We start from the raw sequence: 16,709 nt of genomic DNA on the forward strand, positions 1-16,709 counted from the left end.
ACTATCACCAAACTACACGAGTTCATCAAATTATCACCAAACTATCATCAAACTACACGAGTTCATAAAATTATCACCAAACTATCACCAAACTATCACCAAACTACACGAGTTCATCAAATTATCACCAAACTATCATCAAACTACACGAGTTCATCAAATTATCACCAAACTATCATCAAACTACACGAGTTCATCATCAAAGCTAACCCTAACCCTTTTCATCAAATTTGATGAACTTGATGAATTTGATGACCATCAAATTTCATCAAAGTTCATCATCAAACCTAACCCTAACCCTAACAACACGAGTTCATTAAATTATCACCAAACTATCATCAAACTACACGAGTTCATCAAATTATCACCAAACTATCACCAAACTACACGAGTTCATCAAATTATCACCAAACTATCATCAAACTACACGAGTTCATCAAATTATCACCAAACTATCATCAAACTACACGAGTTCATCATCAAAGCTAACCCTAACCCTTTTCATCAAATTTGATGAACTTGATGAATTTGATGAACATCAAATTTCGTCAAAATTCATCATCAAACCTAACCCTAACCCTAACAACACGAGTTCATTAAATTATCACCAAACTATCATCAAACTACACGAGTTCATCAAATTATCACCAAACTATCACCAAACTATCATCAAACTACACGAGTTCATCAAATTATCACCAAACTATCATCAAACTATCACCAAACTACACGAGTTCATCAAGTTGTCACCAAACTATCATCAAACTATCACAAAACCACACGAGTTCATCAAATTATCACCAAACTATCATCAAACTACACGAGTTCATCAAATTATCACCAAACTATCATCAAACTATTACGAAACCACATGAGTTCATCAAATTATCACCAAACTATCATCAAACTACACGAGTTCATCAAATTATCACCAAACTATCACCAAACTACACGAGTTCATCAAATTATCACCAAACTATCATCAAACTATCACAAAACTACACGGGTTCATCAAATTATCACCAAACTATCATCAAACTATCACAAAACGACACGAGTTCATCAAATTATCACCAAACTATCACAAAACTACACGGCTTCATCAAATTACCACCAAACTATCACCAAACTACACGAGTTCATCAAATTATCACCAAACTATCATCAAACTACACGAGTTCATCAAATTATCACCAAACTATCACCAAACTATCACCAAACTACACGAGTTCATCAAATTATCACCAAACTATCATCAAACTACACGAGTTCATCAAATTATCATTGTTACGTGGTCCCCTCGGTGAATACCTGGTCTCAGTGACCCCCGGACCGTGAGAGGAACTTCGCCAGAAAGCTGTATTATATATGCGCTTTCGCCACGCAAGCCATATGAATTTCACCCAAGAGACAACTGACGTTCAAGGATATATTTCAATGGTAATGATACCAAACAATTTCAATGACACAACCATCAACAATATTTCAAGGACACAACCACGGAGATTTTCCCCGAGCAATCAACAATACATAATCATCACCAATTCCCAATTCACAATCAATTCCCTAAGATTAAGATGGCCATCTTATACATGTGTGTCCCGGTGAGTACTCCCACCCCCTTTCGGTCTCTGCTCCTCACAATGTCTCTGGGCCCCTCCGGACCAAGATACTGCTACTCGGCGTCTCCGCACTCGGGCGGTTGAACGAACCCCGGGCGGACGTGCTCCAAACGTGCCGTCTCGTACCGGGGACAGCTGTTGCAGCGCACCTCCTTGCCAAGCAACGGGGCAAAACCCAGCGCGGCTTCCAACGTGCGCGAGGCCCCGAAGTGCGACCCGTACGCGTCCTTGTAGACGGGGCGAAACCCAAACGCGGTTTTTCACCGCGTGCGAGGTTCGACGTGCGACCCGTACGCGGCCTTGTAGACGGGGCAGAACCCGGCACGGTTTGCAACGCGCGCGCGGCCCAACGTGCGACCGCTTGGTTCCGTGCACGAACTCACGGGGACTTCACGTGTCAACAGGTAGTTACGCGTCCAGGTAACTCCTCTCTCACCAAACGGGTTTCGGAACGCCGCTGTTTTCCGCGCAGCGCAAGGTCGATTCCACCTTCTGTCGTCGCGGGGCGAGGAAGAAGATTCACCGTCCTTTTCTCTCCTCGTGTCTTTTCTTCTCCCGTTTCCGGCCACTTCCGTTTCCGGCCACTGGTTCCGAAGGGCTCCTGACCCTCCAACCACAACAACTACACCACAACTTAATATACTACACACGGATAAGCAAAGACCTGAATGGTAATTCACATACATTCACATAAATATGTAACAATCATCAAACTACACGAGTTCATCAAATTATCACCAAACTATCATCAAACTATCACCAAACTACACGAGTTCATCAAATTATCACAAAAATATCATCAAACTATCACCAAACTACATGAGTTCATGAAATTATCACCAAACTATCATAAAACTATCACGAAACTACACGAGTTCATCAAATTCTCACCAAACTATCATCAAACTATCACCAAACTACACGAGTTCCTTAAACTATCACCAAACTACACGAGTTCCTTAAACTATCACCAAACTAGATTGAGCAGAAACCCATTATTTAAACGACATGAGTTCGGTGTGTCAATCTCCCAAGTGGAAGGTATTGAGCGGTTTCAAAAGCAAACATTGTAAATCATCACATTTCTAAATCACCTTTCCTATTTTTATCTTTGATGTACAGTCACGTGAAAAAGTAAGTACACCCCATGTAAAGTTTTGACTTTTTCAACATAATTCAACGTTCAGCTATTTGATCTTCATTTCAACAATATTGATAGATAAAGGTGATATAATATAACAAATATCATGAAACATTTACATTTTGTAGTCCATTGTATTATTTAAATAAACATAAATGCAAATTTCGCATGTGGAAAAGGTAAGTACACCCCTACATTTATCACTACTTCAAATACCTAAAATTAGAATCAGGTGCACCAGCTCAGGTGCAAATGATTAGAACATCGTTAGAGAGGATCTTGAAGGAACCTGTCTTATTTAAACCTCAGACATTTAGTTTGGTTTGCTCTTTGTTGTTGAAGTGTGCGGCGTCACCATGCCTCGATCAAAAGAGCTCTTTGAGGCCTTCAGAAAGAAGGTTATAGATGCCTACGAGTCTGGGAAGGGATTTAAAAAGATCTCCAAACAATTTGAAATCAATCATTCGACTGTCCGGAAGATCATCTACAAGTGGAGAAGATTCCAAACAACTGCCAACTTGTTCAGGCCAGGCCGCCCCAGCAAGTTCAGCCCGAGAGCAGACCGCAAGATGCTGAAAGAAGTCTCGAAGAACCCCAGAATGTCATCACGGGACCTACAGGTAGCTCTTGCCACTGTTGATGTCAAAGTGCACGAGTCTACCATTAGAAAGAGGCTGCACAAATTTGATCTACATGGGAGGTGTGCAAGGAGGAAACCTTTGCTGTCCATAAAGAACATCAGGGCAAGACTAAAGTTTGCCAATGAACACCGAGGCAAAGACCAGCACTTCTGGAACAATGTGCTCTGGACAGATGAGTCAAAGGTAGAGCTATTTGGCCACAGTACCAGAAGACATGTTTGGCGAAAACCAAAGACAGCATTTGACCACAAGAACCTGATACCAACTGTAAAGCATGGTGGTGAAAATATTATGGTTTGGGGCAGCTTTGCTGCATCAGGGCCTGGGCAGCTCACCATCATATAATCCACTATGAATTCTTCATTGTACCAGAGGGTGCTTGAGGATAATATGAGGCCATCTGTCGGAAAGTTGAAGCTCAACCGAGGGTGGACCTTGCAACATGACAATGACCCTAAACATACCAGTAAATCCACCAAGGAATGGCTGAAAAGAAAGAAATGGAGGGTTCTGGAATGGCCAAGTCAAAGCCCAGATCTAAATCCCATCGAGATGTTGTGGGGGGATTTGAAACGAGCTGTGCATGGAAGAAACCCCTCAAACATCGCACAGCTGAAAGAATTCTGCATGGAGGAGCGGGCAAAAATTTCTCCCAGTCGATGTCAGAGACTGGTAGACAGTTATAAGAAACGCCTACTTGAGGTTGTTTCTGCCAAAGGGGGCAATGCCACCTGTTAGAACCAAGGGTGTACTTACTTTTTCATGTAATCGTATGTACTAATGCAAAAGCCCCGTCAAGAACGACGGGTTGGAACAGTTTATTTGATATTGCAGTCTCTTGAGTGTGACAAGGCCCCTTATCGGCCTCGTGTAAGGTGTGCTTTTATCTTCTTTATTTATTCGAGATAATACGAATGTAAATTTACACTTGTTTTACTTATTGCACATTTTACGTTTAGCGTATTGCACATCAGGTTCGGCGAATTTCACCTCCCTGTACCTTGTATTTATTGTTATTTTAAAAAACACCTCTGTACTCCGCCCTTGAGCCGTGGTTAGCAAGCCACCGTCTACAATTCCATTAGAAAGGACATAATTACTCTTTTATGGAAAATGTTTTCCCAGTTTTTTTATCCTCAAAAATAGACCGTAGTGAATACACATTTGTGTTAAAAGATTGGCCTTTGAAATCTACCCTTATGAAGTGGGACAGACATCTGTACAAACACACATATTGGCTTTTAAATGGTAAATTTCCTATGTTTTCCTATGTTTACCTTTTATGTACTGTATTCTTTTTTGTTTTTTCTCTGTTCATGGTATTTTTGAACTTTTAATAATTACTTTTCAATCCTGCTTTCATTTTCATCTTCACATTTTGTTTAATACACAAGTGAATTATATTTTACATTATATGTTTTCTTAATTCTCAAATCACAGTGAGTACAAAAGTTTAAGTCAAGTCATGAAATTATTAAATGTGATAACCAAATAAATCATTATAATATTAAAACAAAAGCATTTTCTTGGGACTTCCTTGAAGTCTTACTAATATATTGTTACGGTTTTCCGCGGCCCGTCCTACCCTTACAAAGGCGGGATTAAGCCCTTTGTTCTTTCTGGGCCTGGCGTAACCGAGACTTCAAACGCCTCTTCCGGGCAAACGCAAGGTAGGGTTTCGTGACCAAGTCTCGCTCGTACCTAAATACCTGCGCCGCCACGGAAGTGGGGAAGCAAGCCTCGCACGAGCCACGTGTAATTTGAGTACACCGAGCGGATTGCGTACCACGTGGTCCGTGCAGTCACCATTAATATTGGACCCCGATTAGAGCGGTTATATTCGTACCACGCTTAGTCAATGATGGAAAACACAAGACGGTCGAATAAAAGGAATAACACAATTTAATTATTATTTACACTTATGTACAAATCGGTAGAAAGCAGACACAGAGCAGAACTTAATCAGTCTTATTCTTATTTCCAGACTCGGGCCCGGTCACACTCACACAGGGGAATTGCAGGTAGGCTGGTGTCCACGCGCTGCCTTGGTCGTCCAGGAACGGCGGCCCGGCGTGCTCTCCACGGTCCCAGCACGTCCCGCGAAGATGGCAAGCAGGTGGTGCAAAAGGATCCTCGCAGCGCGTCTCTCGAACAAAAGGCAGCAGTTGAGGCAGGAAAGAAATGTACGCGTCTCTCAGCGCGGCTGGGCGGTTCCACAGTGCGTTTAGTAACCAGCGCGCTATCACTCGCGTATAGTTTACATTGCGGGTGCGTGGTGGCCATTTTGGAATTTGGCATGTAGATCATACATATAACATAAATTTTATGATTCCATTCGATTCCTGGTCTCAGAAAACATATATTTAGACACTTTATTTGTCTAAATGTTGGTGTTGCTTGGCCTTAAGTTCAACTGAGCGTCCACTTTAATAGGAGCGCTTATCCTTGCGCGTCTTTCTCCGATCTCGTAACTCTCATCAATACTCGAGCCTCTCCGCGCTCAACTCCTGCTCCGAACTGCTGCTCTGCTGCGCTCTTTAATGCCAACTGCTCGACGCTCACTGCTCCTGGGGGCTTTGCGCGACGGGTTATATTTGCCACGCCCTGAGCCCTCTCGAACGTTCCAACCACGCCCTGTGACGCATTGCCGCAGCCACCCTCTTTGAGCCCTGATTGGCGGCTTGCGCTTACCGTCAGCTTCTTCGCCGTCCTCATTCGATCCCGACCCGACCTGCTAGGCCTGCCTCGTGTTAATTCGCGCCAAAAAGCCAAAGGCAGCACAAAGAGGCACAAGAGGCATGAGGCAATGGAAGTATGAAAAGGCCCTACTCTCATTATTCTACTGAACGCAAAACTAACACAGGAAAAGGACTATTCTCACACATACTATGGAATAACTGAACTATCGCAAGGCTACATGTTGTTGTGTGACTAAACTATGAGGGGGAAATTAACCTTTATTGTACAAAACTCAAAACCGCAACAATATTAACCCTTATTATAATAGGAAAAATCAAATCTGTCTTTACGTACAGTATCATCAATTAATAAATGTGACCCCCTTTTGCCTTGAGAACTGCCTCAACTCCATTTGGGATTGATTTAATTAGTTTATGGGTCTTGTTTGAGTCAATCTTTGACCAACATTGATGTAATGAACTCCAGAGCATAGTCAGACTGCTCACGTAAATTTTATATTTCTCTCAAATGTATTCACCTTCATTTATTAATCTATTCTGTTAAGACAAAGTGTCAGTCAAAAATAACTATAATGAATTAAAGATAAATTATAATAACGATAATAAATTAAAGATCAATTATAAGAACTATAATAAATTAAAGATAAATTATAATAACTACAACAAATTAATGATAAATCATAATAACTATAATAAATTAAAGATAAATTATAATAACTATAATAAATTAATGATAAATCATAATAAAGAGAATAAATTAATGATAAATCATAATAACTACAATAAATTAATGATAAATCATAATAACTATAATAAATGAAAGATAAATTATAATAACGATAATGAATTAATGATAAATCATAATAACGATAATAAATTAATGATAAATCATAATAACTACAATATATTAATGAGAAATCATAATAACTATAATAAATTTAAGATAAATTATAATAACTATAATGAATTAAAGAATATCTTCATCATTATGATGAATTGCTGCTTGAAATCGTGGTGTGACAAAGCTTGGCATCGATTTAGCTGAATCCGGACCTTGCTATAAACGGTCATCCTGCTGTTTTACAGGCAGGGTGATTCATGAATGTGTGCCATCCCTCGGATGAACGTTAAGCTGGCCGTCCTGTCTACCGACATTAGTTTGTGAAGGTTAAAAATCCCACGGTGTCCTTTGCTGAGAGCGGGCGAGCTATCGCCGGCACCATGAATAAATTCCAAATTCCTACCCTAACCAGCAGAGTGCATTGCATCGGAGGCACAGCCTCAGCCAATTATGCTACCCCACCAGCCGTATGCAGCATAATAACGAAGAAGAAGAAGAATTGATTTATGTGGACTCGGACTGTCATCCTGGTGTTTTACTCAGATTTTGGTTGACTAGGTTGACTCAGATTTCAGTTGACGAGGTTGACTCAGATTTAGGTTGCCTAGATCGACTCAGATTTCGGTTGACTAGGTCGACTCAGATTTCGGTTGACTAGGTTGACTCAGATTTCTGTTGACTAGGTTGACTCAGATTTTGGTTGACTAGATTGACTCAGATTTCGGTTGACTAGGTTGACTCAGATTTCTGTTGACTAGGTTCACTCAGATTTTGGTTGACGAGGTTGACTCAGATTTTGGTTGACTAGGTTGACTCAGATTTTGGTTGAGTAGGTTGACTCAGATTTCGGTTGACTAGGTTGACTCAGATTTCTGTTGACTAGGTTGACTCAGATTTTGGTTGACTAGGTTGACTCAGATTTTGGTTCACCAGGTTGACTCAGATTTCGGATGACTAGGTTGACTCAGATTTCGGTTGACTAGGTTGACTCAGATTTCGGTTGACTAGGTTGACTCAGATTTCGGTTGACGAGGTTGACTCAGATTTAGGTTGCCTAGATCGACTCAGATTTCGGTTGACTAGGTCGACTCAGATTTCGGTTGACTAGGTTGACTCAGATTTCTGTTGACTAGGTTGACTCAGATTTTGGTTGACTAGGTTGACTCAGATTTCGGTTGACGAGGTTGACTCAGATTTCTGTTGACTAGGTTGACTCAGATTTTGGTTGACTAGGTTGACTCAGATTTTGGTTGACTAGGTTGACGCAGATTTTGGTTGACTAGGTTGACTCAGATTTTAGTTGACTAGGTTGACTCCGATTTTGGTTGACTAGGTTGACTCAGATTTTGGTTGACTAGGTTGACTCAGATTTTAGTTGACTAGGTTGACTCAGATTTTGATGTAGCTCGACTCAGACTGTATAGTTTTTTTTTATGATCTTCAAACTTGTTTGCTATTTTCAGTAGTATAATTTTATTTCCCATTCTGATTTGTATTACAATTCCCTTTAAACCAAATATTTCTTGAACTTCTTGAACTTCAAGCCAGTAAAACATCCGCAGGCATTGTTCAATGAGACTGAAATGAATTTATTTATTTATTGATACATCACCATATTGTTTGCGACCCTTTACTTAGAACCCTTTACTTATCCCTTTACTTATCCTCTCCCACCTCCCCCCAAGTCCTCCCGATGTCCCTGCTCTCAAATGTTGTGTTTGTGTCCTTCCCCCTCTCTTTTGTGTCCTTCCCCCTCTCTCCCCATCTTGTCTACCGCTCCCCTTGTTTTTTGTGTTTTGTGTGTCGGTTTGTCTTTTTGTGTGATTAATGTTAGCTCTTTCACGAGCCTCGATCTTGTATACAAAAAAAAAAAAAAAAAAAAAAAAAAAACCCATTTAAGCAGACAGAACAGTTATATTTACATCGAAAGTTCAATATATTAAGCTGGAAACGCTCTTGAGCTGAATCGTACTCCACATTGAAACAAATTATTGGCAATCCAAGTCAATTGTGAATATGCTACTACTGACCTATACTGCTGTCCTTGAAATTAAATATAACATTTCCATTTGATGGAATCATTTGTGCCCCTCTAAGTCATGTGTCCCAGAGAGTTGATATTTTTGGTTGTCTGGGTGAGCTGTGACATTTGTACTTTTTTGGGCACTTTGCCTGTCCTAGATAATCAACACTGTGTCCCAGAGGCCGCAAAGTGTCATAGCGCAGCCAAGTACTGCTGAATGCCATGGGCTTTTGTAAGGTGCGCGGTCACTTTCTGCCAGCCTCGAATTTAAAGGCACAAAATGTATCCGTTCTCGATGAGGCAGAACAAATGCCGATAACATCGGAGGGTGAATAAAAGCAGAAAGAGAGTAAAAGGTTCGCGAGCACGAGAATATGCTACTTTGTGTAGGGCGGACATGGACGGCCCGACTAGGCAAACGCACTGATAATCCCTTTTCACTCACCTCCAATGGAATGTTAAAACCTCAGGGTTTGCTATTCTGTGGAGCTTCTTTCCGTTGCCATGGAGAACCTTATTTTCTCTGTCAAAGTTACTCTGCCAGAAAGAGAACTTGTGCATTACTGAGCCCATGGCCTTTTGTTCTTGGGGCATGGGAACAGCCTGACTATGATTTAAGCTGCCCTAGCTGCTTGGAATGAGAGCAGAGTCCACGCTGGTTCAGCCATTCATGTGCAGATCATTGTGCTTTGACTCATCGAGTGGCTCGGGGTGCCTTTTATTTGGTCGACCACATAAGGGATTTCTTTCTCCTTCTGCATTTTTTTCCTTCTGCCAGTAAGAAAGGTGAATCCAGGATTTCTGTTTTGCCATTACTCAGGGCAAAATGGATTCCAAAGCCATGGCCTCACTTCCAAATGAATCCCATGCAGCAGCTGTGGTTCTGGATAGTGAGAGGGTCTTGGCAATATTCCCTACTTCTCCAATGTCCAGTCGTTTGGACCAGGGTTCCCCCTGTTAATAGCTTTGCAAACGCATAACTTGTTAGAGCAAATCTCATAAATGAAAAGCCTTTCTCGGGCATAATCCCATAATGGTCACTGGTTATCCATGCAATGCTTTGTAGCTTTGACTAATGACACCTGCCGAGCAGCCTGCTGTTTATCAGCTTAAGGTGTCATCCGTGAAAGGCCTCATGTGCTACAAGAGATGGGACACATCTATTTAATGGTGAAAACGAAATGAGGCCTAAGGTATTTTCACTCGACCATATTATAAAATGTGAAAACATGACAATGCAGCAGTTTGCAGCAGATTGTCCTTTACAACTTCGAATCGTGTAAAAAGATGCAGATTGTGTGATGCTGATTCTCTGGCAGGAACTACGATCAGAGATCGAGCTCGAAGTCATGGAGCAACTGGAAGGTGTGAAGTTGTCGTTTACTGCATTGTGCCATAACGGTACTGTGAACCCGGGCCAGAAGAGGTGCACCAATGTGAAGGAAGGTGACAAGGTGAGGAGATTTGAGTGGAGAAGCCTGCATGGTGCTCGAAACACATAGTCGGGTTTGCTGAACTGCTGACATTTCCTGTTGTGCCCTGTAGGTTTAGAAGCCAGCTGCTTGGAAAGTCGCAGGAAATGGAAACTGTGGTTTTAAGCTTAGGTAGGACAGAACGATATGGTTTTTGCTCTGCTGGTACACTATGATAGGGTACAATAGCACTTGGACTTTTTATAGAGGGCCAGATAAGGTCGAATGAATACGCGATGTGATCGATCGTTTGCGACATCTGTCCAGATGAACACCAAGACCTGCCATCTTCTCTTGGTCCATTTCATTAGTAATTATAACAAAGACCTCAGATCGCAAACAAAATGGTATTTTGGCAAACTGACCAAACACGTTGTGCATTACAATGAGAGTTACTGGGAACTTAAATGCAGGAGGGGGCATTAGGCCTATCGAGTCTGCACAATCCTGCCAATATCCAAGTGTCCCCTTATCTGCGCTGCTTCTATACATACTGTGCGTATCTAACTTGCATTTAAATCATGCTACCATGTGCTTCTGCTGCCAGAGCAGGAAAGACGACGAGTATCAGGCAAGGTAAAATACCGTAAGTAAAGGGGTCAAGAGGGTTTCGACAAAAATGTACGATATAAAAATCCGATGGAATTATTCCAGAATTCTTTACATCCTTTGGGATCTTTTATAGGATTCCTATGGGACATTTTGGGAAGAGTGGATAAACTGTGCTGCATATTCAGGAAGGAATAGTTCTTTCACATTTTTAAAAATCAATTTGAACACCGATTTGAATGGAGTACGTATTGAACGTACGAGTTTTCAACTTTTTTTTCTTTTTCATCAGAATTTTATTTCTTCTCAGAAATTATGTCAATTTCCACATGGCAAAGGGAATTTGGTGGTTAGTTGGGTACAACGAAAACTATAGTTACATTTGCTCATTGTAAATCTTTCTATAGCAACCTTGGTTTTTGGGGCTCATGCCGAAATGTTTCGCCAGCTTCCTTAATCCTTAAAATATACCTTTTGGAGGCGCTTTATCATGGCCTGGCACCATGCTTCACAAACCATATGATCGTACATGGAAACCATACTGTGATCTCCAAAGATAACGGGTCACGACGGCACATTGTGCATGATTGCCCATGACCATTTGCTGAACAGAAGAGGGAGGGGGAGGATATATATATATATATATATGTATATACGAGGGGCAGTCAATAAGTAATTTAAAAATATTTTTCACAACTTGTTTATTGTATGTACGTGTGTAACAACTGTGTTCTTTTTCAACATAATTTCCAATGCGTTCAATGCATTTTTCCAGCGCTTTACTAAGACCTGTATTCCTCTAGAAAAAAAAAATATTTTGGCTGCTTGAGTAGCCATTCGTGCACCGCCTCTTGGACCTCTTGGTCGGATTGGAAAGTGGTTCCACCAAGCGTGTCTGTAAGTGGCCCAAAGATGTGGTAATCCGAAGGGGTGAGGTCTGGTGAGTAAGGTGGATGAGGAAGACACTCAAAATGCAGGTCCTCGATTGTTGCAACTGCAGTAGGGGAAGTATGGAGCCGAGCATTGTCATGCTGCAGCAAAACACCGGTAGTGAGTAGTCCACGACGTTTTGATCTGATTGCTGGTTTCAGATTATTTTTAAGGAGGTCGCAGTATGATGCACTGGTGACTGTGCTCCCTCTGGGCATGTAATGCTCTACAAGTGGGCCTCGGCCATTCCAGAAGAGCGTCAGGATCACTTTTCCAGCGGACGGCTGTGTGCGGAATTTTTTGGGCTTCGGTGAAGTTGAATGGCGCCACTCTTTGCTTGCCCTCTTGGTTTCTGGCTGAAAGTTGTGGACCCAGATTTCATCCCCAGTCACTATGCGCTGCAAGAAAGCATCGCCTTCTGTTTCATAATGTCGCAGAAGTTCTTCACTCGCCGTTCTTTCAGTTCAGGTGTGAGTTTTCTGGGCACCCACCTTGCAGACACTTTGCGGAACCCCAGCATGTTGAGAATGACATGGTGTGCTGAACCATGGCTGATGTTCAATTCGGAGACCACTTCATCCAGCGTAATGCGATGGTTTTCCCTTAGCACGTGCTCAGCTCCTGCAACCATTTCTGGTGTGTCGGCTGTGTGAGGCCGGCCCGAGCGAGCAGTGTCTGCCACACTGGATAGTCCACTTTTAAACTTCCTGTCTCAGTCGTACACCTGCTGCAGCGATAAACATGCGTCACCACATTGCATCTTAATTCTGCAATGGATTTCACTGGGACACACCCTCACTTCCCAAGAAACGGATGACAGAACGTTGCACCTCCCTGGTGCATGCTTCTAAGGGAGCCGCCATCTTGTAACTGCTCCACTGACGTCATACACTCAATATTGCCAGATCTAAAACAGGCAAAACATGACTCTTACCCATAGATATAACATATGTCGTCTACAACTACACACATTACATTCTCGAAGTTATATCGCCATTTTAAGGTTACTTATTGACTGGCCCTCGTGTATATATATATATATATATATATATATATATATATATATATATATTTATACAGTATATATATATATATATAATATCGTACCGTATATGAATAGCTACCACATAAAGCACAATGTCAGTTGTGTGCTTGTATAGATATCTGGCTCCTTCATAAAGGTAGTGATGTCGAGTCTCCTCGGGCAATGATGGCATTGCCTTTCTATGGCTGGTACACACAAGTGTGTGGTATAGGGGGATGGGGGGCGTGGGGGGGGGGTCGCCACTCCTCTCCGTCTCTCTGCTGGCCATTGGGGAATTCACCGTCTTCCGCCCGTGCTATTGGAGTCGACTGGACTCTCATCCACTCGATGTGCAGAGACATCTTCCATTTAAACTGCATGGCTGCAGACTGTTACCCTGGTAAGGGTGTGCTGACAGGTACTACACCTTGTCCACAGGTGACCTGTGGTTATGCAAGGCAGGGGCATCCATCTCCCTGAGGTATCAGAAGTCACCCGCATACCCACAAAGGTAGGATTTAAGGGTTAAATAATTATCTTTGAACACGAATGTGTGTTCTCTATGGTCTATTTTAGAGGATAAAACAAAGTCGAAAAATATTTTCCATAAAACAGGACTGGAAGGAAAGAAAACGGAATTTGAAAGGTGGATTTGGGGTGAATTAACGGGGGTAGAAAAGATCAAGGTTTCGGATGGGGGAAGATATGAGATGGTGGTGAACAGCTGTTTTAAAGACCTGGAGGGAGGAGTAGGATTGAAGAGAGTGAGGGAGTTTGTTCCAGAGGTGGGAGAAAAGAGGCATCGGATACAAGAGAAGGGAAAAGAGGGAGCACCTGATACAAGAGAGGGGAGGGCAGCGTAAGATGAGGGAGGAGAGGGGGAGGTAGGGAGAGCTGTTGACAGTGTGTTGGAGATTGCAGAAGAGTTAGGAGAAAGGGAAGCATGAGGAGGACAAAAGGCTAGGTGGTGATTGAATGAGGCACAGTGAGAAGTAATATGAGGGATGGCAGAGTGAAGTAGAAGATTGGAGGAGGTAGGGGAATGAGTTGGAAGAGAGAGGAAGGCGGAAGAAGGCAGCTTTGTGGATGAGTTAAGAGGAAACTTTGAGGAGGAGGGGTGAGAGGGGAGTCTTGAAGGCACCCGACATCTGGCAAATAAAATACATGTACTTCTTCATGCAGGTGTATGAATCAAATTTGTGCCCGTTTATGTGAACTTTTCTAGAGCATTCCTTGGTTCCTCCTCAGAACACAAGGGTAGACCAACATGCACACGAGATTTTTTGAATGCACCTTATTTTGTATTGTTTGGAATTTTCTACAAACTATGGAATGTCCCTTCTTTTCTATACTTTGCCACATGGCACAACCAATATAAAGGGGCCTTATCTATGCCCCTGGCATTTTACCCAAGAATGTATGTCAAACCTCACTCTGGGGAGACATCCATTTTCATTAAAACAGACACCTCCTTTCACAAGACTGGAAAAACATGCGCATATCATTTAACTGTGCTGCATTTCCTGATTTAACTCGATTCATTTGTTGTCACTTTTTCTGTTACTCATATATTAATTTTCCTTTCATTACCAATGACTAGTACCAAGTTGACAATGTCTTCATACCACCGTGTACCCAATAAGTGTCACACAAAGGACTATCTTAAGATGTCCGTTGTCCATCCAATCTCGCAGTGTACTCGTGTGCATCATGTTAAATAGCTCATGGTAACATGTTAACAGTATGCACCATTGTGTGTCAGTGTCTGGCCCAAATTACAAATCCCTGTCTCTTTGTCTGTCGCATTTTGTCTCTACTCATTTGTGTGTAGCATTTTGTCTCTACTCATTTGTCTCTTTGTAGCATTTTGTCTCTAGTCATTACCTGCACCACCAAAGATGGGCAGAGGTTATGTTTTCACCCCTGTCTGCCTGTTTGTCTTTGAGCAGGATATCTAGAAGGTAATGGACGGATTTGGATGACATTTGGTGGACAGGTTGGTTGTGTGAAAAGGACAATATGATTCGATTTTGGTGAAGATCCGGATCCGGATCCAACAATTTTTAAGTGATTCTTCAACATTGAGTGAAAGGGCCAAAACGATATGCAGTATTAACACGATATCTAAAAACGTTATGAACAGATTGGAACAAAATTTGGTGGACAGCTTTGGTGTGTGACGAGGCCGAATTGATTCGATTTTGGTGAAGATCCGGATCCGCATACGAGAATGTTCTTAAACCGATTACACAACACGATACCTCAAAACGTTGTGGACGGATTATGACAAAACTTCGTGGATGAGTTGGGTCGGTGACGAGGACAAGGTGATTCGATTTTGGTTCTGGTTCGGATTGTATATGGAACTACCGGTGTGTCGGTGGGTTACAAATCGTAAACTGTTTAGTCTAGCGGAGGTGTGCAATCTCTCACTGAAGTAACCAAAAATTGAAAGTCTTAACATATTTATAGCCCAGTCTCTCACCTTTCCATTTCCCTCACCCCTTGCCCACAGGTGACCTTCAACGTGACCGTTGAGTTAACGGAGTGCCTTGATGCTCCGCAGCAGGTTACATTGAAACCCGTGGGCTTGCGTGACACCCTCCATTTTGAGCTTACGTCTGTGTGCAACTGCGAGTGTGAGTCGAACGGCGAACCCCCAAGTCCTCGATGCTCAAACGGCCATGGATCGTTAGTGTGTGGCATCTGTTCCTGTTTGCCGGGATATTTTGGACCACAATGCGAGTGCAGTTCCGAAATGAAAAGCGAGGCAGCCTCGGCAACCTGCCGTCCCGACGATGGGCAAGGTGCGGAGTGCTCCGCTCGTGGACAATGCACCTGCGGGTCATGTAATTGCTACGACAGCGATTATGGCCGAGTGTACGGGCAGCACTGTGAGTGCGATGACTTCTCCTGCATTCACCATGGTGGCCATTTATGTTCTGGTGAGTTCTGCAGATGTGTGGTGTTAAAAGCCATCTTGATCCACAACGCCTTTGGTGTCCACTTGAAATTCGATCATGTAAATCTGCCTAGAGCATGCCAGTCTATAGCAAGCAAACCAGTTAGCTTATTGTCTTAAAGCAAGGACATCAACGTCTTGGCACAAGTCGGCCTTCAATTGACTGCCATCCATTCTCATGGAGAGTAAGGAAGTTGTTTGTGCGTTCAGGTATTTATTATACAGCTGCTTGCTGGGATCAAGTGAGTGAACCTTTGCTGAAATACGTGAGTTTAGTGGATTTAAAAGATTCTCAGAACAGACTTTATCGAATAACAAATGAATAATGCATTTACACACTGAACTTCTTTATGTAGATAAGACGCTGGAGCAGAGGAAGCTCAGTAACAAAAATCATTGGTTTGAACACTCAGATTGCCTGAAGTGAAGACGTCACCACATGCTTGAAGCCCTCAATGGAAGAGTGCGATAGATGAGCTTTAGGAAAGCAATTCCACATACTGGAGAAAAGAGGAACAAGAGAGTTGAAGTGTGCCGTCAACAAAAAAATTGGAAGTGTAAACATGAAGGAGTTGGTTTGGATAAACATCTTTACCCAACTAGAAGAACGCACACAGTGGAGTTGCTGGGAATGTTCTTTGCATTTATTTGATTTACTTTTTATTTTTGCTGCCTTAATGACATGTTTAAAGGTTGTAATAAAGATAGTGGACATGTGAAGGTGTTGTAAAGGTGTTGTGAAGGTGTTCCGAAGGTGTTGCGAAGGTGTTGCGAAGGTGTTGCGATGGTGTTGCGATGGTGTTGC

The 16,709-nt window shown here is 42.3% G+C and overlaps 1 protein-coding gene across 4 annotated transcripts in view; it reads left to right on the top strand.

Annotated features, from left to right (window-relative positions):
- The window catches only part of LOC137431895 (integrin beta-6), a 194,552-nt gene that overhangs the window by 144,533 nt on the left and 33,310 nt on the right, over positions 1-16,709 (top strand). For all 4 annotated transcript variants that reach the window (XM_068123725.2, XM_068123727.2, XM_068123726.2 and 1 more), the window contains 2 exons: positions 10,287-10,421; positions 15,458-15,887. In XM_068123725.2, coding sequence (XP_067979826.1) covers positions 10,287-10,421; positions 15,458-15,887 — 565 coding nt within the window. The remainder of the gene's footprint in view (positions 1-10,286; positions 10,422-15,457; positions 15,888-16,709) is intronic.

The sequence above is a fragment of the Myxine glutinosa genome, chromosome 7 (genome assembly GCF_964187855.1).
Source record: "Myxine glutinosa chromosome 7, kmMyxGlut1.1, whole genome shotgun sequence".
In the NCBI taxonomy this organism is placed as follows: Eukaryota; Metazoa; Chordata; class Myxini; order Myxiniformes; family Myxinidae; genus Myxine; species Myxine glutinosa.